Source organism: Carcharhinus amblyrhynchos, chromosome 30, assembly GCF_965287045.1.
Source record: "Carcharhinus amblyrhynchos chromosome 30, sCarAmb.v2.hapA, whole genome shotgun sequence".
NCBI classification, from domain to species: domain Eukaryota; kingdom Metazoa; phylum Chordata; class Chondrichthyes; order Carcharhiniformes; family Carcharhinidae; genus Carcharhinus; species Carcharhinus amblyrhynchos.
Genome location: NC_137353.1, coordinates 29,521,196 through 29,548,695, shown reverse-complemented (window position 1 = coordinate 29,548,695; position 27,500 = coordinate 29,521,196). Strand labels below are relative to the sequence as shown.

General features: G+C 43.2%; 1 protein-coding gene across 1 annotated transcript; it reads right to left on the bottom strand.

Moving 5' to 3' along the window:
* Positions 1–140: 140 nt before the first annotated feature.
* Positions 141–26,277, bottom strand: LOC145360040 (mannan-binding lectin serine protease 1-like). The gene is made up of 5 exons (XM_080214938.1): positions 26,195–26,277; positions 20,352–20,568; positions 17,291–17,468; positions 9,852–9,983; positions 141–1,098 (listed from the first exon to the last, which is right to left on the bottom strand). Exons 1-5 carry the CDS (start codon positions 26,275–26,277, stop codon positions 1,085–1,087), a joined length of 624 nt encoding a protein of 207 aa, XP_080071064.1. The 3' UTR covers positions 141–1,084.
* Between the last annotated feature and the right edge of the window lie 1,223 nt (positions 26,278–27,500).

The following is a 27,500-nucleotide window of genomic DNA, read 5'->3' as shown; positions in this document are numbered from 1 at the left end:
TGTAACTGCAGCTTTTTGTTCAAAATTATTAAATTCATAGGGTTATGTGCTGTACAGATTAGATAGGAGAAAAGAACAAAATTCCTGACTGACATTTTTTCTAAATTCAGTCACTGTGTTTTCTTGAATCCAATTCTGTTATGTCTGGAATTTTGTCAGTTCTATAAACCATCTGCTAGATGTGAATTTAGTATCAAGTCGAATTGTTTTCCTTCCTGCATTAACTAAATTGCAAATGCCTTTATCCCAGGGATGCTGTGGTGGTTAGCATTGCCACCTCAGCACTAGGGACCTGGATTCTTTTCCCATTTGGTTTGCTGTCTGTTTGAATTATGCACATTCTTCCCGTGCCCACATGGGTTTCCCACACTGACCCAAAGATGTGCCTATTAGATGGATTGGTTGTGCTAAATTCTCCCTCAGTGTACCCGAACAGGCACCAGAGTGTGGCAACTAGGGGATTTTCACAATACCTGCGTTGTAGTGTTGATGTAAGCCTACTTGTGAGACTAATAAATAAAATAAACTTCCTGAAATCCTTATTCTATGAAACAGAAGCACCTATCTTTGATTCCATCTGTTTTCATTGGTTTGTTTCCAAGGCGTTAAACCTGTAGGACCCCTCCTCATCTCCCTCAACTATCCTACAGTCTTTTAAAACTCAGCTTTGATTTTGTCATACTACCTCCTCAAGTTCAGAGTGGCCAGCCTTACTTTGTGTAAAACTCCACAGGGATGAGACGACATTTGCTTTTAAAAAATATGCATGTCCAGAACAGGCTTGTTTGCACAAAGCGACAATGAAAACCTGGAAAGCAGGACTTTCTGGTTTCAACTTGTCAGTATTCAACAAATATTCTGTGAAAACTATCTGTTTCAAAACCAACCAAGTGGTCATTCCTACTTCCTTAACTTTTGGTGGCTCATACCAAGTGTTTCGGTTCTCATATCTCAAAAGGAAGAATGAAATCAACAGTCTGTTTTTCAGTTTTATTCACACGACAATACTGCATTAACACTGTCGTACCATTATGTTTCCATTTCCTGCTGTACAACCTCTGGCTTTTGGATTGTGGACACATCGTTATGCCTTGCGGACTAGAAGAGGAAAAAAAGATAATCTTAGTGGAAGCGATAAAATTAACTTCTTGTCCAAACGAATACTTGAAACATTTGTCAACACAATAATGAAGCTACTCAAACACGAGAGATAGCTTTATTACTGTAACACCAGAACTTAGTGCTCAATGTATTCAACATTTTTAAAACATAGCAACTTAGAAATGTCTTACCATGGTGACATTTGTTCTTGTGGACTATCCTTTTTTTTCTTTGATTAATCAAATATTTAATCTATTTTGCTTTGAATTAGTAAATTCAAATGTTTTATGTGTCTTACTCTTCCTCTGTTTATCATGGAATTTGAAGAACATTTAAAGTATTGATATGTTATAAAGACTTTTTTTTATTCATTTCATGGGATGTTGGCATCAGTGGCTGGGCCAGCATTTATTGCCCATCCCTGAGGGCAGTTGAGAGTCAACCACATTGCTGTGGCTCTGGAGTCGCATGTAGGCCAGACCAGTTAAGGAGAGTAAATTTCCCTTCCTGAGGGACGTTAGTGATCTAGTTGGGTTTTTACAACAATCAACAATAGTTTCATGGTCATCATTAGACTTTTAATTCCAGTTTTTTATCGAATTAAAATTTTGCCATCTGCTGTGTTGGGATTCAAACTTAAGGTCCCCAGCGCATTACCCTGGGTTTCTGGATTGCTAGTCCAGTGACAATACTAAAAGGCCACTGCCTTCCCAGTATTAATTCACATAGGCAGTCAGTACCAGGTCACATTCTCATTCCTCATGATGTAGCAGCAGCTTGCACAGTTCACTATCCACCATCATACAGCAAGGTTGCTGTTCCCATGCTGCTCCACCATCATACAGCAAGGTTGGATACCCTTTTCTGGTTCTATTTCTATCCAAGACCCAAAGTTACTTGTTTGATCATTCCTACAAACTTCATTCCCTCACCACCAACTCCATCCCTGACAACTGTCTGACTGTGAACCACACTGTTCACAACATTGGTACCCATTGACCCTGAAATGAGCATCACCAGAAGCATTGGTGTCCACCTCTGCCATATCACCCACTTAGCCTTGGCCTCAGTTCTTTTGCTTTTGAATTTCTCATACATAGAACATAGACCACTACAGCAAAAACAGGCCCTTCGGCCCACAAGTTGCACCGATCATACCCATACCTACCAGGCCATAGAACTATCTGTAACTCCCAATCCCATTAAATTCCATGTACTCATCCAGAAGTCTTTTAAAAGACCCCAGCTAGTTTGCCTCTACCACCACCGACGGCAGCCGATTCCACTCACCACCCTCTGAGTGAAAAAATTATTCCTAATATCTCCTCTGTACTTGCTCCCCAGCATTTTAAACCGGTGTCCTCTCATAGTGACCATTTCAGCCCTGGGAAATAGCCTCCAAGAATCCACCCTATCTGTTCCCCTCAACATTTTATAAACCTCTATCAGGTCGCCTTTCAACCTTTGTCTCTCCAGGGAGAAGAGACCTAGCTCCCTCAACCTATTTTCATAAGGCATGCCTCCCAATCCAGGCAGCATCCTTATAAATCTCTGCACCCTCTCAATAGCTTCCACATCCTTCCTGTAGTGAGGCGACCAGCACTGCGCACATTAGTCCAAGTGGGGTCTGACAAGAGTCTTATAAAGTTCATTTTACTACTTCTAAACTCAACAGTTCCAATACTTTACTGGTCAGCTGTCCACTACCATCCTCCATAAACTTGAATGCATCATAGAGTCATAGAGGTTTACAGCATGGAAAAAGGCCCTTCAGCCCAACTTGTCCATGCCATTTTTTTAAAACCCCTAAGCTAATACCAATTGCCTGCATTTGGCCCATATCCCTTTCTACCCATCATACCCATTTAACTATCTAAATGCTTTTTAAAAGATAAAATTGTACCTGCCTCTACTTCTACATCTGGCAGGTGTATTGCCGGATACACCTTGGTGGGCCTTGTTGCCACCGAGAGATGGAGGTCCCTCTACGGAGCTCCCCCAATTACCTCAGGGACCTGGGGTGGAGGCTGCTGCATGCAGCGGTGCCATACAACCGTAGGTTTTTCCGGTTCACAGGCTGCCTTTTCTGTGGCTTCGTGGAGTCCATGGACCTTGTCTACGTTTCATGTTATAGATTGCACACCCTTTTTGATTTTCTCAAACACCTTTTACTGATGTTCTGTTTGCACTTCAGTCCCACACTCCTGATCTGCGGGCACCTGGTGCGGAGAGGGGAGGGTCAGGTTGCCGACCTCCTCGTGAGCCTGCTCCTGGGTCTGGTGAGACACGCCATCAATAGGTCAATGGGGTTGTCCATTCCAACTGTCTGCCCCTCTACCATGGCTACATTTGCGGCCAGGTGTCCCTAGAGGGGGAGCATGCAGTGACCACGGGCGCAGTTGACGCCTTCCATTCCGGCTGGGCACCACAGGGGCTGGGGTGCGTTATAGACCCCGACAATCAAATTTTGATTTGATGCGTCTTAAGTTTCCTTTGTACTTTTGTTTTTGTCTGGGCTGTTCCCCTTCCTTTTGGGGAGCTGCCCTTTTTACTTTGTCCTAATTTACTTTGAGTTTGTCTATTTGGTTTGATCTTAAAAGAGGACAAGGTCACCCCTTAACCCCCTATGGTCCAGAGGAAAAAAGTCCCAATCTATTCAGCGTCTCCTAATAACTCAATCCATCAAGTCCCGGTAGCATCCTAGCAAATCTTTTCTGCACTCTTTCTAGTTTAATAATATCCTTTATATAATAGGGTGACCAGAATTGCACACAGTATTCCAAGTGTGGCCTTACCAATGTCTTGTACAGCTTCAACAAGACATTCCAACTCCTGTATTCAACGTTCTGACCAATGAAGTCAAGCACACTGAATGCCTTCTTCACCACTCTGTCCGCCTGTGATTCCACTTTCAAGGAGCTATGAACATGTACCCCAGGTCTCTTTGTTCTGTAGCTCTCCCCAGTGCCCCACCATTAACTGAGCAAGTCCTGCCCTGGTTTTGTCTGCCAAAATGCATCACCTCGCATTTGTCTAAATTAAACTCTCATCTGCCATTTGTCAACCCACAGGATCATTGATCAAGATCCCGTTGCAATTGGAGATAACTTTCTTCACTGTCTACTATGCCATCAATCTTAGTGTCATCTGCAAACTTACTAATCATGCCTCCTATATTCTCATCCAAATCATTAATATAAATGACAAATAACAGTGGGCCCAGCACTGACCCCTGAGGCACACTGCTGGTCACAGGCTTCCAGTTTGAAAAACAACTCTCTACAACCACCCTCTGGCTCTGTCAGGAAGCCAATTTGTATCCATTTAGATACCTCACCTTGGATCCCATGAGATTTAATGTTATGCAACAACCTACCATGCAGTACCTTGTCAAAGGCCTTGCTAAAGTCCATGAAGACATTGAAAATGTTGTCTGTATCCGGATGTGTACCAAATCCTTTTTAACCATCACCCCTGGGCTCACTATCGTATGTTGACTCATCCAACAATACCTCTATTTTAAAATTTATATCTTGATTTCAAATCCCTTCAATCCTTCCTACCTTTGTCACTTTCCTGAATCTAACTTCCAGTACCGTAACCTTTTGGGATCTTTAAACTCCTGTACTTCTGGCCTCTTGCACATCCCCAGTTTTAATCACCACCATTAGTGGACCTGTCTTTAGCTACCTAGGCCCTAAGCTCTACTATTTCCCTAGCCTCTTTGCCTCTCTATCTCTGTTAAGGCTCGTCTTAAAAGTTACTTCTTTAACCTTCCAAACCCATGACCACTACCATCAAGAAGGACAAGAGCAACAGATACTTGGGAACACCCCACCACCTGGAAGTTCTCCAAGCCAGACACCATCCTGACTTGGAAATACGTTGTCATTCCTTCACTGCCACTGGATCAAATTCCTAGAATTTCCTCCCTAATAGCACTGTGTGTGTGTGTGTGTGTGTGTGTGTGTGTGTGTGTGTGTGTGTGTGTGTGTGTGTGTGTGTATATAGCTACACCCCAGGGATTGCAGTGATTCAAGAAGGTAGCTCACAACCTTCTGAAGGGCAATTAGGGATGGACAATAAATGCAGGCCTAACCAGCGACATCTACAACGTGTAAATGAATTCCTAAAAAAAAGCTTTTGGCTATCTGTCTTAATACCTCCTCCTGTGTCTCCTTGTTAAATTTTGTTTGATAATGTTCCAGTCATGCACCTTGTGACATTTAATTATGCTCAGGGCACTTCTAAACCCACATCCTAGAAGGACAAGTGCAGCAGATGCATGGAAGTACCACCACCTGCAAGTTCCTCTCCAAGCCTGCCTTGGAAATATATTACTGTTCCTTTATATAAAATCACTGGTTGTGTTTTTTTTGTGGTATGAATGGTCCACCCCAAAAATATTAAAGTCAATGTAACGTAGGTGGTCTGAGGGGAGGTACAATTATGATGACCGATAAATGCTAACGTAAAGGTCACCCAAATTTAAATGTTGTCCAAGACAAATTAATAAATGAAATGCCAGTAATTCCAGAGTACATGTTAGTATGGAAAGAAATATTTTACCAACAATGAGCTGTCTAAAGACCAGTGAGTCCCTGTGATTAGAAATCATACTTAACTCTCACTGTGAACAATGAGATGGTACATCCTCAGAAATAACACGGTCTAGCATCCTTATACCAAACAATTTAACAATGGGACATGTATAAGCAATGGGCTGTGCCTGGAGATGCCAAATCACTAGCAAATGATGGCATCCTTACTATTGTCCCATGTTCTGCCTAACTTGCTGGGGTTGCACAGTGTTTAGCACTGCTGCTCCTCAGTGCCAGGAATCTGGATTCAATTCCCAGCTTGTTCTCTTGTGTCATGTTCTCCCTGTGTCTGCATGGGTTTCCTCCGGGTGCTCCAGTTTCCTCCCACAGTCTAAAAGACATGCTGGTTAGGTGCATTGGCTATCCTAAATTCTCCGTCCATGTATCTCAACAGGGGACTGGAGTGTCCAGGGGATTTTCAGAGTAACTTCAATACAGTGTTAATGTAAGCCTACTTGTGACATTAATAAATAATCTTCACAGTCAAAGGGGGATGTGTAGTGGCAGAATTACATGCATGGGACCTGTGATCAGCTTCATTTTCGCTCTCCTGCCCCCAGGCTCAGGATGACTCTCCATCCCTCCCAGGATGACCACCCACCACCCATGGCCTTGAGGTCCGCTGCCTCACCTGGAGTCCACTGCCTTGCCCTCATATGGGGTCACCATATGCCCATCAGCAGCATTGAAAGAGCAGCTTAATCCCATTTTTCAGAGATCGGTCAGGTGAGCAGTGTTCCAAGATTATTTGGCAGCCCTGCACCAGGGCATGGTGTGTTTCACCATAAATCCACCACTGATGCCAAAAGTCAAAAGGCTCACCCACTTACACTCTGAGTAAGATGCTAAACTTTTTATTCACGCAGCCATAAAATAGTTCCTGTAACTATTTGAAAGAAGGAGAACTCCCAGTGCTCCAGCCAGCCAACTTTTCTTCCTTGACCAACACTACAAGAAACAGATTGTCCAATCATTCATTCAATTGCTGTTTGTGAAATCTTCCAGGATGTCAATATTTGCTACATGGTATAAACTGATAATAGAATCCACGTTGTGATATTTCATACAGGTCATTCCTTTTAGATTCTTAGTTAGATACAGGAAAATGTAAGTACTTCCTTAGGTTGTGATGGAGAAACCAATCACAAAATCCCAACACTGCAGAACAAGGCTATTCGGCCAATCGAGTGTCCACCAACTCTCTGACAGAATATCTTACCCAGGCCTTCCCCCACCCTACCCAAAGTTGTGTAGGTTAGGTGCATTGACCATGCTAAATTTTCCCTCAGTGTATCCGAACAGGTGTCGGAGTGTGGTGACTGGGGGATTTTCATAGTAATTTCATTGCAGTGTTAATGTTAGCCTACGTGTAACTAAGAAATAAACTTTACTTTATCCCCAAAGCTCCACATATTCACCATGGATAATCTATCTCACCTACACGTCTTGGGATACTAAATGATAATTTACCATGGCCAGTCAGCCTAACTTTGGATACTAAGGGGCAATTTAGCACAGGCAATGAACCTAACTTGCACATCATTGAACCATAGGAGGAAACCCACGCAGACATGGGGAGAATGTGCAGACTCCATACAGTTGGTGACCTAAGCCAGGAATCGAACCCGGATGCCTGGTGCTGAGGGGCAGCAATACTAACCACTGTGCTACCGTGTCACACCAAACAATTTTCCGCCAGCGAGATTCGAACTGCTGGAGCTGACAGGCTGGCAACCTGAAGCGCTAAGCATTACCCCACCACATAATGGTTATATAAAGAAAGAGTAATGTGCATTCATGTAGCACCTTTTACATCCTGAGCAGAGCATTATTTTCCAAGTGCAGCCATGGGTATATGGGCAAATGTGTTTGCATTTGTCAATGTAGCCCAGTGCCTGATGTGAAACTTCTTTATTGGACTAAATTCTGTGTTAATAGTTTGATCGATTTAATCATTTTAGATCAGAATTGGTGTTTGGTGAAGGTTATGTACAGTTTTTACAGATGCACCACAGAGTCATAGAATCATAGAAAGCATCCTTTCTGGTTGTATCACAGTTTGGTTATGGCTCCTGCTTTGTCCAAGATCACAAGAAACTACAAAAGGTTATGAATGAAGCCTGGCCCATCATGAAAACCAGCCTCCCCCCCATTGAGTCCGTCTACATTTCCCACTGCCTCGGAAAAGCAGCCAGCATAATCAAGGACCCCACGCACCCTGGACATTCTCTCTTCCACGTTATTCTGTCAGGAAAAAGATACAAAAATCTGAGAACATGTACCGACTGACTCAAGAACAGTCTTTTTCCCTGTTGCCATAAGACTTTTGAGTGGACCTACCTTATATTAAGTTGATCTTTCTCTACACCACAGCTGTTACTCTAACACTGCATCCTGCACTCTGTCCTTTCCTTACTATATACTCTATGAATGGTATGCTTTATGTCGCGTGCAAGAAACCAGAATAATAGGGAATGGGATAGCTTGATCTTGGGTTTAGACATAGCTCGGCGCAACATTGAGGGCCGAAGGGCCTGTACTGTTCAAGTTCTATGTTCTAAACAATATTTTTCACTGTATCCCAATACATGTGACAATAATAAATCAAATCAAATCAAACATTGAATAACAATAGTGCGCATTGAAATGCAATAGGAGCTCAGAATCATACATTAACTTTGTCAATTAGAATTTTCACACTCATAGGCTGGAATTCTCCAGCCATTCACACTGGCCGGATTCTGTGGTCCCGCCGGCAGCGCACTCCCACCTGCGGTAATTCCCATTGACAGCGGCAGGACCAGAGAATCCCGCTGGTAGCAAGAAACACACCACCTCCCGTCGGTGGTAAAGACATGGGTGGGAGGCCAGAGAATCTCTCCCATAATCTTTGATTCTCATTCCTAAATGGTGCACTGCTTCACTTAGCACTTAGCTCATTTGTGATCTAATGTAAAACTAAGTTTACAGCGCCAAAGAACAGCTTAAGTGACAGAGCAACTTATTGCTGTGAGACTTTGTACACCAATATGGTCGTTACAAAGGGGACTGCAAAGACAAACCAGGCAACAGAGCTCAACAATAGACAAAATCAAACAAAAGGATTAGTTAATATATGGTGTGTGGAACAGAAAAAAAACTAACAGTAACAGTCACATATACAGGGAAGAAGGGAAACACACAAAAATGTCTGGTCTTGGAATACTTTTCTCCTTCAAATAGATTGATTTCGTTTTATCAGTCACTGGACTAGTTGGGATATTAAACTCTAAAGTAAAATTATTGATGAAGGATAGCTGTGGTCATAATAAAGACTTGAGGATATTTACAGCTCACTTCCCCCGTGAGCTCCACTCTGAGTAAAGCTCATTTTTTCTCTCTGTTAAAAGAAGGCAAGGAAATGCCACTGAGAGGCAGCATTCTTCCAGTTTCAAGTGAAAGCCTGTAATAAAATCAAATTATTGACCCGAGCCTTTCCTCCTGTTGGAAAATGCTGCTCACCATTCGAAAACAAAATCTCACTACGTGGGGATCTGCAGGTACAGTTCTCATAGAATCCCTACAGTGCAGGCCATTCAGGCCATCGAGCCTGCACCGACAACAATCCCAGCCAGGCCCTGTCCCCGTAATTGCACATATTTACCCTGCTAATTACCCTGACACGAAGGGGCAATTTAACATGTTCAATTTGCTTTCCAGCACATCTTTGGAGGAAAGCGGAGGAAACCCACGTAGACCCAGGGACGACACTTGATCGCATTTGTCAGAGATGGGCAGGCTGGGTTGATTAGTCATGATAAAATTGCCCCTTAGTGTCAGGGGGAATTAGGAAAGTAAATGTTTGAGATTATGGGGATAGGACTTGGGTGGGATTGTTTTCGGTGCAGACTCAATGGGCCGAATATTTCTGCACTGTAGATTCTATGAATGTGCAAGCTGCAAACAAACAGTCACCTGAGGCTGGAATTGAACCCGGGTCCCAGGCACTGTGGGGCAGCAGTGCTAACCACTGTGCCACTGTGCTGCCCGATGTCATTTTGTGTCTTATCATTTTGTGGCACGGTGTTTTTTGGGTGATCATTGACAAAAATGAATAACTTTGGATAGAGATTCAGCTCTGAGCCACCCCATACATTTTGATTGCCTTACCTCTGCAGGTCTTATGATCTGAATCGAGGAAGTATCCCAGCTTGCAGGAGCAGTAGTATCCTCCCAGGTAGTTGTGACAATAATGGTCACAGGATGGCTCTTCAAAAGCTGCCCGATCACATTCGTCAATGTCTATTAAAGCAAGATAATAGCAGGAGGTCAAGGTTGAAATCCATATTGTTAGCTTTTGTTTGTTGTCACTATGTTATAAAGGGAATTTTTGTATGGCTCCGTAAATAACCATCTGATACCTCAGCTTATCCCTGCTCCTAAGTCCTATCCCAGAGTACTTAAGGAAGTGGCTCTAGAAATAGTAAATGCATTGGTGGTCATCTTCCAGGATTCTATAGACTCACTCCCTGCAGATTGGAGGGTACCTAATGTCACTCCAATATTCAAAAAGGAAGGGAGAGAGAAAACAGGGAATTATAGACCAGTAAGCCCAACATCGGTAGTGGGGAAAATTCTCGAATCATTATTAAGGACTTTATAGCAGAGCATTTAGAAAGCAGTGGCAGGATCAGACAGAGTCAGCATGGATTTATGAAGGGGAAATCATGCTTAACAAATCTGTTGGAATTTTTTGAAGGTGTAACTAGTAGAGTTGACAAGGGGAACCAGTAGATGTGGTATATTTGGACATTCAGAAAGCGTTTGACAAAGTCCTGCATAAGAGATTCTCATGCAAGATGGGATTGGGGTAAGTATATTTCGATGGATAGAAAATGGTTGGCAGAGAGGAAACAAAGAGTAGGAATTAATTGGTACTCTTCAAATTTGCAGGCAGTAACTAGTGGGGTGCCACAGGGATCGGTGCTGGGACCCCAGCTATTTGTATATTAATGATTTGGATGAAGGAACAAAATATGACATCTCAAAGTTTGCGGATGATTCCAAGTTGGATGGGAGGGTGAACTGTGATGCAGAGATCCTTCAGCATGATCTGGACAGGTTGGGTGAGTGGGCAAATCAATGGCAGAAGCAGTATAATTTGGATAAGTGTGAGGCTATTCACTTTGGAAGCAAAAACAAGAAGGCAGATTACTACTTGAACGGCTATAAATTGGAAGAGGGGAGTGTGCAGCGGAACCTGGGTGTCCTTGTGGACCAGTCACTGAAGGTAAGCATGCAGATGCAACAGGCGGTAAAGAAGGCAAATGGTATGTTGGCCTTCATTGCGAGAGGTTTCAAGTACAGGAGTAAGGTTGTGTGGTTGCAGCTATACAGGGCCTTGGTGAGGCCACACCTAGAATACTGTGCGCACTTTTGGTCTTCTTTTCCGGGGAAGGATGTTCTTGTTCTCAAGGGAGTGCAGCGAAGATCTACTAGGCTGATTCCGGGGATGGCGGGACTGATGTATAAGGAGAGATTGATTAGGTTAGGATTGTTTTTGCTAGACTTCTGACAAATGAGGGGGGATCTCATAGAGACTTATAAAATTCTAACAGGTCTAGACAAGATAGATGCAGGGACAATGTTCCTGATGGTGAGGGAGTCCAGAACCAGGGGTCACAGTCTGAGGATTCAAGGTAGACCATTTATGATGGAGGTGAGGAGACATTTCTTCACCGAAAGAGTGGTGAGCCTGTGGAATTCATTACCACAGGAAGTAGTTGATGCCAAAACATTGAATGTTTTCAAGAGGCAACTGGATATAGCACTTGGGGCGAATGGGATCAAAGGTTACGGGGAAGAAAGCAGGATTAGGCTATTGAGTTGGACGATCAGCCATGATTGTAATGAATGGCAGAGCAGGCTCGAAGGGCCAAATAGCCTTCTCTTGCTCCTATCTTCTATGTTTCTATGTTTCCATTTTCTATAGAGAAGGCAGTCAAGGGTTATGGATGGGGAAGACAGGAAAGTGGAGCTGAGACCACAACCAGGTCAGCCACGATCTTATCGAATGGCAGAGCCAGCCAGAAGGGCTGAATGGCCTAGTCTTGATCCTAAGTCCTCTGTTCTTATCCAAGTAGCCATCCATTGGGTACATGCAGGTTATCCATCCATGGAAGATATTATGGCAGTTCTTGCTCCTGGTCAGACCATCACATTTCCCTTACAGAATTTAGAAGTTTTAAAGTTTATTTATTAGTGTCATTAGTACGCTTACATTAATGCTGCAATGAAGTTACTGAGAAAATCCCCTATTCGCCACACTCTGGCATCTGTCCAAGTACACTGAGGGAGAATTCAGCATGGCCAATGCACCTAACCAGCGCGTCTGTGTACCATGGTAATGTAGTTGATAATATAAGTGACAACGTAAGCCCACTTGTGACACTAATAAGTACATTTTAAACTTTAACATATTGGATTTACTATCACTTTGATTAGGAAAAGTGAGAGTTATGCACCAAAGTGTTAAATTTAGGCTAAGGCAAGTATTGACTCTATTAGATTGGACAGGACTATTAATGGATAAAACTATAGGTGGACAGTGAAATGTTTACTTGATGGAATACAAGAACTTTACATAGCCCTGAGCTGCCAGGTCTCTATATATGTCATTGAACAACCCTGGATAGCAAGGGAAGTGAGGGATAGTATAAAGTTAAAAGAAAGTACTCCCATTCAGGTAAACCACAACAGTGATCCCATAAACCGGAAGAACGGCAAAAGTATACAAATAAACTGGCAAGAGCTACTAAAAAATTGAATACGAGAAATGGGTGGCACGGTGGCACAGTGTTCAGGTTAGGTTGATAGGTTGTGCTAAATTAACCGTGGTGTCAGAGGGAATCACAGGGTAAATATCTGAGGTTGCAGGAATTGGGCCTGGGTGGGACTGTGGTTGGTGCAGACTTGATGGGCCGAATGACCTCCTTCTGCACCAAATGGATTCAATGATTCTATGGTTCTATGTGCAGATTAGGTGGATTGGCCATGCTAAATTGCTCCTTGGTATCCCAAGATAGAACAAAGAAAATTATAGCACAGGAACAGGCCCTAAGGCCCTCCCAGATTGCATCGACGATACTGTCCAACTGAACTGAAACCTCCTACCCTTCCGGGGACCACATCTCTTGAGCCTGCACCGACAACAATTCCACCCAGGCCCCGTAACCCCAGGTATTTACCCTGCTTATGCCCCTGACACAAAGGGGCACTTTAGCATGACCAATCCACCTGATCTACGTGTCTTTCGGACTGTGGGGGGAAACCGGAGCACCCGGAGGAAACCCACGCAGACACGGGGAGAACATGCAAACTCCACACAGACAGTCACTCGAGGCAGGAATCAAACCCTGGCGCAGAGCTAACCATTGTGTCATTATGCCGCAAGTATTGAAATCAGGAAATAGCAATCTGGCTAAACCATTACTTTGTACCAGCCTTTGTTAAGGATAAAAGAAAAATTAAAAATAAATCAAGAGGAAGAAATAGCAAGATTTTAAATATAAGCAAAGAAAATGACGATGGAGAAATTAATAAGTTTAAATTTAGACAAATCTTCATTAAAGTAAGGAGGTAACAAATTTGTTGATGTGTTAGTCATTATCTTCCCAAATTCTCTCATTATAACAATTGTCCCCTTGGATGGGCAAACTGCCCAATAATGTCAATTCATTATTCCAGAGAGGTAGGATGTATAACCAAGAACATTAAAAACTTATTAATCCATCAGAAGTGACTAGAATCTGTTATTAATGACAGTGACTGAATATTACATATGAGATGATCAAACATTTTTTAAAGAACATTGATGGTTAATGGGCCAACTTGAATTTTTTTGATGGATAAAGATTGGTTTTCAATGTTATTTGGAAGGATTTCCAGAAGACATTTGACAAAGTTCCAAAGAGATATCGTTAAATAAGAATGATGGCAACCTATTAGCTTAGTCAGGGAATTGTTTAAGACGTAGGAGAAAATGTTTATTTATTAGTGTCACAAGTAGGCTTACATTAACGTTGCAATGAAGTTACTGTGAAAATCCCATAGTCCCACACTCAAGCGCCTGCTCAGGTACACTGAGGGGAATTTAGCATGGCCAATGCACCTAACCAGCACGTCTTTCAGACTGAGGGAGGAAACCAGAGCATCTGAAGGAAATCCACAGAGAGAACATGCAAACTCTGCATAGACAGTAGCCCAAGCTAGCAATCTGGGCGAGGACCTGGCAGATGGAATACAATGTTGGCAAGTGTGAGGTTATCCACTTTGGCAGGAATAATAGTAGGCGGGGCTACTACTTAAAGGGCGAAAAGCTGCAGCATGCTACGGTGCAGAGGGACCTGGGGGTCCTTGTGCATGAGTCACAAAAACCCAGCCTGCAGGTGCAGCAGGTGGTCAGGAAGGCAAATGGAATGCTGGCCTTCATAGCGAGGGGGATTGAATATAAAAGAAGGGAGGTTTTGCTGCAACTGTACAGGGCACGGGTGAGGCTGCAGCTGGAGTACTGTGTGTAGTTTTGGTCGCCGTACTTGCGGAAGGATATTTTGGCCTTGGAGGGAGTGCAGAGGAGGTTCACTAGGCTGATACCGGAGTTGAGGGGGTTGAGCTATGAAGAGAGGCTGAATAGACTGGGCTTGTACTTGTTGGAGTTTAGAAGGATGAGGGGGGATCTTATAGAGACGTATTAGATAATGAAGGGGATGGAAAAGACAGCAGGACTAGAGGGCACAGCCTCAAGATAAGGGGGGGCAGTTTAGAACAGGGTTGAGGAGGAACTTCTTCACTCAAAGGGTGGTGAATCTCTGGAATTCTCTGCCCGTTGAAGTGGTGGAGGCTACCTCACTAAATATATTTAAGATGCGGGTAGATAGGTTTTTGGTAGACAAGGGAATTAAGGGTTATGGGGAGAAAGCGGGAAAGTGGAACTGATCCACTTCAGTTCAGCCATGATATTATTGAATGGCGGGGCAGGCTCGAGGGGCTAGATGGCCTACTCCTGCTCCTATTTCTTATGTTCTTATGTTCTTATAATCAAACTCAGCTCCCTGGCGTTGTGAGGCAGCAGCGCTAACCACTATGTCACCAAATAGGGATAATGGCTACATACCCAAACTGACAGGATATGACTCCTCAGGATTTATACTAGGGGCTCGGCTTGTAATGATATCCATAAATGTTATGGATAAAGGGTTAGAGAGCTGTATATCCAAGTTTGCTGGCAAAACTGAATTGAGTGGACAGTAAATAGTATAAATAGCAGAAGGTTGCAAAGGGACATTGATGGATTGTTGATGAATAGGTTGAACGGGCAAGGTTGGCAGGTGAAGTTTAATGTGAGGAACTTCTTAAATGGCAAGGAGCTAGGAATTGGAGACAAGCAGAGAGATTTAGGGATCCACGTACAGAAATTGCAAATTTATTTTCAGATACAAAGAGTAATTAGAAAGATTAATGTTGTTTGCCCTTTACCTTAAGAGGACTACACAAAGGGTTGTATACTTTATGGCACCAGAGATGTAAGATGAGATAAATCCACCTTTTAATTGACACTAATACAATATGTGGAATATGGACAAAGCTGGCTGAAATAAAGACAAACTTAAAATTCTGTGTTTCAGAAAATGTGGACTTAAAATGGCTGCAAACAAGACATCAACAAACAAGCAGACACACAGCCTTATCAAATCCATCTCGGAGTTGCTTGAACAGGCAATGAGTCAAGGCAAAACTAGCCTGGTAGTTATGCAAAAACGGGCCCTTCCACACCTGGCTAACAATGCCACTCATTACAACATGATGTGGATGTGCCGGCGTTGGACTGGGGTAAACACAGTAAAAGTCTGACAACACCAGGTTTTAGTCCAAACGATTTATTTGATAGTAAATGCACAAACTTTCGAGGTTTCCCTCTTCGTCAGCATTCACCTGACGAAGAGGGAAACCTCGAAAGCTTGTGCGTTTACTATCAAATAAATCGATTGGACTGAAACCTGGTGTTGTCAGACTTTTTAGTCATTACAACGTCCATGGACAGTACACATTACGGATTCCAAGGTGTCTGCGAAATCCAATAAGTTTGGGCCCAGCCTGCGTCCTGCAAATCCATCTCAATGGGAAAGCCATCAACACTTCCTGAGGACAATCAAAACCTCGTCAGCTCCAAGCACTTGTCAAAATTAAACCAGCCGTTGGGAGAACCCTGCCACAAAATTCAAAGGCTGCATCTTTTGAAAATTGGATAAAGACAAAGGACAGGAGATTCTTGTAGCCGAGTACCAGGTGGGTCACTGCTCCACGACTACAGCCAAGGACTTTACTTCAAGCAAAACAAATTAACTTTGATTGAGCGTCAACCTTGTTCCTTATCAGCTCCAACAGCTAAAAAGATTCTAAAATTACTCTTCAACCACAAAGAAAGATATTCAACAAGTATTTACCAGCAATGATCCAGTATACAAGAAACCACATTTCCAGAAACAACCCCAGACTGAAGGACTGGGTTTCTCAGCAAAGATTTTTATACCTACCTGACCACGCAACCAAGATGTGTGTTCCTTGAAGGCAAGACAGCCCTGACCTTTTCTTAAAGACAGTGCTGCTTCTTTGACCCCAGGAGGGTGAGTGTAATCTAAAGTCCCCAGAAATCTCCAATTAGCCAAATGTTGAGGAAGGGTAGTTGGGAATTATGTAAAATTGTGTCGACCTAAAAATATCCATCATTATAGTCTCTTCCATGGCATAGTAACTGGTTGTGTGTGCATGTTGACAGGTCTGGTTAATTTCATTCATTCCTGAAGAAAATCTGGCCTTCTGTGTCACCCACTGATCTCTCTTTTCACTCTGGGTGATCACAGAGCTAGAACATAATTCCAAAGTCTAGAACTGGGACTGAGGTGAGGAGAAATTTCATTACCCAGAGAGTAGTGAATGTGTGGAATTCACTACCACAGAATGTAGCTGAGGTCAAAATGTTGTGTGATTTCAAGAATAAATTAAATCTGGCTCTTGGGGCTAAAGGGATCAAGGGATATGGGGGAAGGAGGGATCAGGATATTGAATTTGATGATCAGCCATGATCATAACAAATGGCGGAGCAGGCCCAAAGGGCCTAATGGTCTCCTCTTGCTTCTAGTTTCTATGTCTCTATTTCCAAACATTTGTTCCATACTAGCCCTTCACAACTCCGAAAAGGTACCCAGTTTGAATTGAGTAGTTCAGGCTGCTCGGTGCACAGCGCTAGGGACCCGGGTTCAATTCCCGGCTTGGGTCAATGTCTGTGCGGAGCTTGCACAGTCCTCCGAGTTTCCTCCGAGTGCTCCGGTTTCCTCCCTCAGTCCGAAGATGTACAGGTTAGGTGGATTGATCATACTAAATTCCCCAAGTGTCAGGGGATTAGCAAGGCAAATATGAGGGATTACAGGAATAGGGCCTGGGTGGGATTGTGGTCGGTGCAGACTCAATGGGTCGAATAGCCTCCTTCAGCACTGTCGGGATTCTATGATTCTTGCATACGGATTCAGGTAGAAAAGTAGGTAGAATCTTACCGACAGCTGCGTAATGTGCAGCGAATCCAGTGTAGTTTTTCTCATTTGAATAATCAGTTCTGAATATCACTGTCATGTTGTCCCCTGTGGAAATGAAGAGTTTGTCACCCGGAGCCTCTTCTGTATCTGTGCTGGTCTCACCACAGAGCTTGGCCAGCTGTTGTCCTTCCAACAAGATCTGAACAAAAAAATGTTGGCACTTTCAAATAAAAATTAAACTCCTTTTTCTAGGCTTTTTGATAAATTTCAGGGTGTAAGTCACTTGTGCTCTATTAGTTAAAAGACCACACGTATAAGATAGCCATGATTTTAACAAAGGTATTAATTCGTTAAGGAATGGGGGCATAGAGGAGGCAAGGTGGCACAGTGGTTAGCACCGCTGTCTCACAGCTCTAGGGACATGGGTTCAATTCCAGCCTCGGGTCACTGTCTGTGTGGAGTTTTGCACATTCTCCCCATGTCTATGTGGCTTTCCGTTAGGTGCTCCAGTGTCCTCCACAGTCCAAAGATGTGCAGGTTAGGTTGGTTGTCAATGTTCAATTTCCCCTTAGTCTCAGGGAGAATTAGCAGGGTAAATATGTGGGGTTACAGGTTTAGGGCCTGGGTGGGGTTGTTGTCCGTGCAGGCTTGATAGGCCAAATGATCCATGCTCTCTCTGTGTGAAGAACCCCCCCCCAATATTCCATTTAAACTTTTCCCCCTTCACCCTTAACCCATGTCCTCTAGTTTTTCTCCCCTAGCCTCAGTGGAAAAAGCCTGCTTGCATTCACTCTATCTATACCCATCATAATTCTATACACCTCTATCAAATCTCCCCTCATTCTTCTACACTCCAGGGAATAAAGTCCTAACCTATTAAACCTTTCTCTGTAACTCAGTTTCTCAAGTCCCGGCAACATCCTTGTAAACCTTCTCTGCACTCTTTCAATCTTATTAATATCCTTCCTGTAATTAGGTGACCAAAACTGCACATAATACTAAGCTGCCAGATAAAGTGGTGAATGCGGGCTCACTTTTATTATTTAAGAGAAACTTGGACAGGTACATGGATGAGAGGGGTGTGGAGGGATATGGTCCAGAAAAATGGTTCAGCACAGACAAGGAGAGCCAAAAGGTCTGTTTCTGTGCTGTAATGTTCTATGGTTCTATGGCGCCAGACCTTGGCAATTTCTTGCAAGCTGTATTCTTTAATGTTATCTTTTACTCTTGTTCTATGCTTTTAAAACTCTATATTAAGTTGATCTTTCTCCACACCCTAGCCTGTAACATTACATTCTGTGCTCTCTCCTCTTCTTCTCTATGTACGGTATGCTTTGTCTGTATATTAATACATGTGAAAATAATAAATCAAATGAAATCAAATTGAATGTCTTCCTTCTGCACTGTAGGGATTCTCTGATTCTATTTTGAGACTGGGGAATTTTAAACAAGTCTGTTAACACATTTTATGTACTAATGTTTGACAGGACAATTTCAATCCACTTTTTTCCCTTGTTCGTTTTGTCCATATCTTTTATCATTTTTGCATTCTCGTGTGTATTTTTACACTAATGTTGGCTGATACTTTAATCTGCGCTCAATACTCTGTACCAAGCGGCATAATGGGGTGTCAGCTTTCATTACACATCTGCTTTGCTAGAATTAGCAGCTCCCGACTGCTGGCTGTCCAGCCTTCAGATCACTCCAGTCTAACGTAAGCACTTCTGAGATTGATGCAAAATAATCTACATGACCAGTCGGGTCATTATGTCTCTAGTCACATCTGCCGCTTGTAATTATTTAATCCACAACCACATGAAAGTGAAAGCCTATCGTACGCTGTCTTCAACAGCCAGCTTGACGTGGAGAATGCCTTTTGCTGTAATGCACAGTGATATCATTTATCTCTCTGGAAATTTCCTCTGCATTTCCAAGAAACTCACAAACATTTTTAACAATGTGTTTAAAGTAGAAAGACTCCTTCATAAATTGATTTGAAATGTTACTATAAAAGCCAGATTAATTTTTATTTAGTTTGTTCATGGACATCATTGGCCAGGCCATCATTTGTTACCCATTAAATCGGTAACAGGGATGGCATGGTGGCACAGTGGTTAGCATTGCTGCCTCAAAGCGCCAAGGATCCGGGTTCGATTTCCAGCTTGGGTCACTGTGTGTGCCGAGTTTCCACGTTCGCCCCGTGTCTGTGTGGGTTTCCTCCGGGTGCTCCGGTTTCCTCCCACACTTCGAAAGACGTGCGGGTTAGATGCATTGTTTGTGCTAAATTCTTCCTCAGTGTTCCTCGGTGCTGGAATGTGGTGACTAGGAGATTTTCACAATAACTTCATTGCAGTGTTACTATAAGCCTTCCTGTGACACTAATAAAGAAACTTAAACTCAATTATCTTGCTACGATATTTAAGCCACATTGCTTTGGCTCTAGAATCACATGTATGGACAGATTTCCTTCACATTTTTTATCACAATCATTTCATGGTCATCTTTAAACTTTTAATTCCAGATTTTTATTAAATCTGCCATGGTGGAATTCAAACCCGAGTCCCCAGAACATTACCCTGAATTACTAGTCCAGTGACATCACTGCCTCCCCTTAATTCTGAGAATCTAGAATCTTAGAAACCCTACAATGCAGTAGAGGCTATTCAGCCCATCAAGCCCACTGACTCTGTAACAGAGAATCTTACCCAGGCCTTTTCCCCTGTCTTATCCCCATAACCATTTACCATGGCTACTCCATCTAACCTCCACATCTTAGGACATAAAAGGGGCAATTTTTAACATGGCAAATCCACCTAAGCTCGTGTCTTTAGACTGTGGGAGGAAACCAGAGCACCCGGAGGACACAGGGAGAACACCACACAGTCAGTGACCCAAGGCTGGAATTGAACCCGGGTCCCTGACGCTGTGAGGTAGCAGCGCTAACCATTGTGCCACCATGTCGCCCGTACATCAATGTTGATCCAGGCTGGTTTCTGGAAGGTTCCTTAACCAATATCGCACCGACCCAATATTTTGTTTTATTATTTGAGTGCTTTTGTTGAAGAAATCAGTTTCGGGATACCTTAACGTGGTCATAGTCACAGCGATAGGATGGCTCGAGGCTGAAATGTGAGAAGTATAGTTTTATCACAAATCCACTAGGGACAGAGATGTTCCAGGTTTGGTAGATATTGTCTCCATATGCAGTTGGAAAACCAGGGGATTGAAATTTCCCAAACTTGTCATTCAACTGAAAGTCAAAGGCTGCTGGAAGCAGGAGAGAGCACCACAGGAGGAGCCTGGGGAGAGAAAATGAACATAACTGAGGTATATTACTTCAGAATTGATTAGGCTGGGACTGAAGAAAATTGCTTTGATACATTTTTGTCTTTGCTGCTCGCTAGACCCCACCCCGCTACCCCCCGGCCCCTGCAATCCTCCAAGAACTCTGCACTTGTCCAATTCTGACTCCATGTACATCCCTGATTATTTTTATGTCAACATTGGCATTCACTTCTTCAGCTGGCTGGGCCCTAGGCTGTAGAATTCGGACCCTAAACTTCCCCTACTTAAAGATTTTCCTTAAAACTTTCCTGACCAAAGTTTTGGCCACTATCTCCTCATGTGTGGCTCAGTGTCAAATGATGCCCCTGTTAAGAACCCCGCTCATGTTAAGTGCGAGGATATCCCAAAACCCTGAAGGGTAACTTGGAACTGGTTCTTAGAAATATATATTTCCAATTTGGCACCATGTGAGGAAAGATATGCAAATCTGAGGAAATGATTAGGCTCATTGGAATCAATCATAAAAGAATATTTATTGACTTGAAAGAAACAAACAACCAGAAATACTGCAATATAAATACAATAAAATTCTAACAGGGTTAGCAAGAAAGAATGTTCCCAGTGGTGGGGGGTTCCAGAACTAGGGGTCATAGTTTGACGATAAGGGGTAACTGAGGTGAGGAGAAATTTCTTCAGTCAAAGGGTGGTGAATGTGTGGAATTCACAGAATGTAGTTGAGGCCAAAATGTTGTCTGATTTCAAGAAATAATTAGATGTAGATTAGATATAGCTCTTGGGACTAAAGGAATCAAGGAATATGGGAGGAAGGGGAATCAGGATAGTGAATGCGATCTTCAGCTATGATCAAGATGAATGAGGAGCAGGCTTGAAGGACCGAATGGCCTACTTCCACCTCTAGTTTCTATGTTTCCATGTAATATTTATACACACATACAGAATCTTAGTGAAGTTAACCCGCACACGAGTACTACCTCACCCAATAGGTGGCCAGGACTGGGTTGGCCAGCCAATCACAGCTTGTGCTCAGGTACCACCTGATCTTCGCTAGCGCATCGGGATTGGCTGCCAGCCAATTGCAGCCCGCCCTCAGGTATCAGCCGACCTTCCCTACACCCCCACCAATGAAAAAGAGCAACTCAGCGCTGGCAGAAATATCCGGATGGTCCGTAGACCCACGTGATAGGTTGAGGCGATGCCCACTCAGGCTGCAGACCTGGGGGGAAAGGCACTGAGTATAAGGCAAAGAGTATAAGTCAGCAGTTTTGGCATCCTTATCTGAGGAAGGATGTCCTTGCTATAGAGGGAGGGCAGCAAACGTTTACCAGACTGATTCCTGGGATAGTAGGTCTGTCATGTGACAAGAGACTAAGTCAGTTAGAATTATATTGACTGGAGATTAGAAGAGTGAGAGGGGATCTTGTGGAAACTTATAAAATTCTAACAGGGTTAGGCAAGGTAGATTCAGAAAGAATGTTTCCAATGATGGGGGAGTCCAGAACAAGGGGTCATAGTTTGAGAGCAAGGGATAAACTTTTGAGAACTGAGCTGAGGAGAAATTTCTTCACCTAGTGGGTGGTGGATGTGTGGAATTCACTACCTCAAAATGTAGTTGAAGCCAAAACGTTGTCAGATTTCAAGAAAAAGTTTGATATAGCCTTTGGGATTAAAGGGATCAAGGAATATGGGGAGAAGCGGGGGATCAGGATATTGAATCTGATGATCACCCATGATCATAACCCTACTCCTGCATCTAGTTTCTATATGTTTCTATGTTTGACTCAGCACTGTAGTATAAAGATGTTCAGGCAGAGCAAGGATGGAAGTGGGACTGGTGAGCAGGACAGCTCACAGCCTGACGTAGGGAATCTTATGCTGGTTGATTGTGTGTAGTCGATTCAGGAAGGAGCCAGTGTAGAACGAGCACCCATGCATGGCAGGATCTTGGATATGGATTAAATTGTGGGTTTCCAGTGCACAAGGCAATCCTTCAGACCTCTTTAGTGAGAGGCCAGCTTTACAACAGGCCGGGTGCTGGTATTCTGATTAATTAGCGTCCGATTGAATTGGTGGCAAGAGGGCCGTCCGCTGCAGATTTCCGTCCCCCAAGAGCAGGGGAAGGAATTGTCTAGACACAACAGTGGAGGTTAGTGGGACAGTTTCATTCCCCCTCACTCTGTGTCACCCTGAGTCATGCTGCATAGTCAGTTGAAGCAACCAATGTGATTCGAGACCAGCTTGGCGGAAAAGGTGGATGGAGCAGAGCCCAGTGGCTGCTTTCCTCTGTAACGTTGTAGCTGCAGATCTCATGGCTTTTTTAATAATTTATGAGACATGGGCGTTGCTGGCTGGGCCACCATTTATTGCCCATCTATAGTTGCCTTTGGAGGGCAGTTGAGAATCAGCCGCATTGCTGTGGCTCTGGAGTCACATATAGGCCAGACCGGGTAAGGATGACCGATTTCCTACCCTAAAGGACATTAGTGAACCAAATAGGTTTTTTCAATAGTCAACAATGGTTTCACGGTCATCAGTAGATTCTTAATTGTAGATTTTTTTTATTGAATTCGAATTCCACCATCTGCCGTGGTGGGATTCGAACCCAGGTCCCTAGAACGTTAGCTGAGTTTCTGGATTAATAGTCAAACAATAATATCATTGGGCCATCATTACATTGAACGATATGCAATATATAGCACAGAACATAAGCCATTCAACTGAGCGAGGTTTTGACACGTCAAAAGCTCCTGCCAATGTGTCCAAGCAGAGTTGGTGGCAGCAACAATTAAGCTTAAATGGGCTATTGCAAAGTGCTCTCTGCTTCAAAAATACAAGCCAAATTGCCTCCTTCTGTACTGCGTCATATCATACAGCAGAGAATATCAAAAGGCTATTCAGTCCATCGTGCCTGTGCTATTTCCCCTGCTCTTTCCCTAGACCCCTGCACCAAAGACAATATAACCGCAGCATCCCCCCCCCTCCACCCCGCCACACAAGCAGAGCATCCTGATAACTCCTTAAAGTGAAATTGTCAACTCAATACCAAATTGTGTGTGCCAATGCCCTACAGAAACTAGTTCCTAGCCGTCCAAACTGTTTCATGTTGAGCGCTCACAGAGAAGGGAGGAGTTTTCCATTCCCATTCATCTAGATTGAATCCAAACCCAGGCTAAGGAGTGAAATTCCAGTTCTCCAACTCACTCTCTAGACAATTCCCAATAAGTAAAAATTGTTTTGTGCTGTATCACAGTCACAAGAGAGAGAGAGAGTGAGTACAAAAGAACATAAGAACTAGGAGCAGGAGTAGGCCATCTGGCCCCTCGAGCCTGCTCCGCTATTCAATAAGGTCATGGCTGATCTTTTCAAGGACTCAGTTCCACTTACCCGCCTGCTCACCGTAACCCTTAATCCCTTTACTATTCAAAAATTTATCTATCCTTGCCTTAGAAACATTCAATGAGGTAGCCTCAACTGCTTCACTGGGCAGGAAATTTCACAGATTCACAACACTTTGTATGAAGAAGTTCCTCCTCAACTCAGCCCTAAATCTGCTTCCCCTTATTTTGAGACAGGCCCCCTACTTCTAGTTTCACCCGCCAGTGGATACAACCTCCCTGCTTCTATGTTATCTACATCTCCTTTCATGTTTCTTTAAGGTCCCCCCTCATTCTTCTAAATTCCAATGAGTTTAGCCCCAGTCTACTCAGTCTCTTCTCATAAGCCAACCCTCTCAACTCCAGAATCAACCTGGTGAATCTTTTCTGCACCCCCTCCAGTGCCAGTAAATCACTTTGAACCAAAGCTTTACACAATACTCCATGTGTGGTCTCATCAGCACCTTATACAGCTGTAACATAACCTCGCTGTTTTTAAACTCCATCCCTCTAGCAATGAAGGACAAAATTCCATTCGCCTTCTTAATTACCTCTACAACTGCAAACCAGCTCCTTGAGATTCTTGCACAAGGACACCCAGGTCCCTCTGCACAGCAGCATTCTGCAATTTTTAACCTTTTAAATAATAGTCTATTTTGCTGTTTTCCTACCAAAATGGACAATCCCATTTTTACCAATGTTGTATTTCATCTGCCGGATCCTTGCCCACTCACTTAAACTATCTATATCTCTTTGCAGGCTTTCATTGTCTACTGCATATTTTGCTCTACCACTCACCTTAGTGTCATCTGCGAACTTTGACATACTACACTTGGTCCCCAACTTCAAACCTTCTATGTAAATTGTAAACAATTGGAATCCCAACACTGATCCCTGAGGTACATCACTAGTCACTGATCGCCAACCAGAAAAACACCCATTTACCCCTACTCTTTGCTTCCTGTTAGTTAACCAATCCTCTATCCATGCTAATACATTACCCGTAACACCATGCACCTTTATCTTATGCAGCAGCCTTTGGTGCGACACCTTGTCGAATGCCTTCTGGAAATCCAGCTACACCACATCCGCTGGTTCCCCATTGTCCACCACATTCGTAAGGTCCTCAAAGAATTCCAGTAAAATTAGTTAAACATGACCTGCCTTTCATGAACCCATGCTGCATCTTCCCAAATGGGACGATTTCTATCCAGATGTCTTGCTATTTCTTCCTTGATGATAAATTCAAGCATTTCCCCTGCTACAGAAGTTAAGCTAACCAGCCTAAGGTTGCGTGCCTTTTCTCTATCTCCTTTTTTTAAATAGTGCTGTTTTCCAATCTGCCAGAACTACCCCAGAATCCAGCAAATTTTGATAAATTACCACGGCATTTGTAATTTCCCTCTCCATCTCTTTTAGTACTCTGGGATGCATTCTATCAAGGCCAGAAGACTTGTCTACTTTTAGCCCCATTAGCTTGCCTAAAACTTCCTCCTTGGTGAAATGATAGTTTCTAGGTCCTCACCTGCCATAACCTTATCACCAATTTTTGGCATGTTATTTATGTCTTCCACTGTGAAGACCGACACAAAATATCTGTTCAATGTCTTGGCTATTTCCTCATTTCCCATTATTCATCCTCTAAAGTATCAATGTTTACCTGAGCCACTCTTTTATATTTTATATATTTGTAGAAATGTTTGCTATCTGTTTTTATATCCTGAACTAGTTTACTCTCATAATCTATCTTACTTTTCTCTATAGCTTTTTATGTGGCTTTCTGTTGACCTTTAAAGATTTCCCAATCCTCTAATTTCCCGCTAATCTTTGCTGCTTCGTATGCATTTTCTTTCAATTTGAGACCCTCCTTTATTTCCTTAGACATTCATGGCTAACTATCCCTTTTTCTTCAGTCCTTCCTTATCACTGGTATATACTTTTGCTGAGCGGTGTGAAAGATCGCTTTGAAAGTCCTCTACTGTTCCTCAATTGTCCCAGCCATAAAGTTTGTGCTCCCCGTATACCTTAGCCAAATCCTCCTTCATCTCTTTATAGTCTCCTTTCTTTAAGCACAAGACACTGGTATTGGATTTTACCTTCTCACGCTCCATCTGTATTTTAAATTCAACTAAACTGTGATTGCTTCTTCCGAAAGGATCCCTAAGTGTGAGATTGGTAATTATTCCCATCTCACTACACAGGACCAGATCTAGGATAATAAGACAATCAGTTTTAAGGTAGAACTTACACATGAAATTTAAAAGCAGTGTTTTGTGTTGAGCCCGCAGATGCTTCCAGCTTAGACCATTGATGTATAGTTTTGCTGACCATTTTGCTCTGTTAACACTCTCTCGGCTTTACTTACCATGTTCTACGAGATTTCTGCATTTTCCTCCTCTCTGTTGCGAGACCCCCAGTTTCCGTTTCCCCGTGTGATGTCTGCCCATGAGCAGCAATGGTGAAATTGTTTACTGCCTGATGAACATTTTGCTTCTTGTACCAGAGGTTACTGAACTGCCTGCCGTCTGCAAAAATAACAGCAGGCCTTCTTAAAGGGATACCGTCTTGTCGCCCTTCATAAACCTTCTCCCAATTGTTGATAAACGCAATTGGATAAATCGTGCTAAAATGCAGCTTTGGTTTGCCTTCCACAAAATTTAACAAAAAGTTGCCTAATATCAAACTAATTCTCCCAATTTTGCAAACACTTTTATTGGAGACGTTTAAGTCCCTTTAAGTTAGCCTTAGTGGCCTCTCTCCTGCACCGAGTGATGAGAATGCTCTTCCCTCTTGATTTTCATGTAGCCCCGCTTGCTTTAGCCTTTCCTTCACCCCCGTTCAAATATAAGCACCAATAGACTTCCCTTTGTGACAATTCCCTTTCCTCTTTTGCAGGTTTACTGGAGGGTTAATTCCTCCGGCAGCGCACTTGTTTATCACTTCTCATAGAATCCTTCTTTTTACACAGTAAGTCGCATTATTATTCAAGATGGCACCAAGATGGCAACTTTTGCGAGCTGTCCCCAGCGTACTCTCTAATCCTATCTTTACCTGTCATTCTCTGATCTTTCTCTACATCCCAGCTATTATTGTAACGCTGTAGTCTGCACCATCTCCTTTCTTTCTCTCCATGAACTCTATGAATGGTATGCTTTTTCTGTATTTTTTATTATTTATTTGTGAGACGCAGGCATCACTGGTTGGCCAGCGTTTATTGCCCATCCCTAGGTACCCTTGCTCAGAGGGCAGTTGAAAGTCAATCGCATCGCTGTGGCTCTGGGGCCTGACTTTACCATTTTCAATCCAAGTACTGAACCTGGGTGGGATTCAGATCCGACTTGCAAATCTGTTCTCAGGCGCCCCCCCGCTAGCACTTAGGCTGAAAGAAAAGCAGGTCTGAATCGTGTTGTGGCTGAGGTTCAGCGCGCCCAAAATGATCGGAGTTCTGAACTACACACGCGCAGTTAGAAAAGAATTTTTAAAAGTGCACCCGTGTCAGATCGCTCCCCTGGACGGAGAAAGCGGCCCGGGAGCGAAAAGCAGGAGCAATGGTC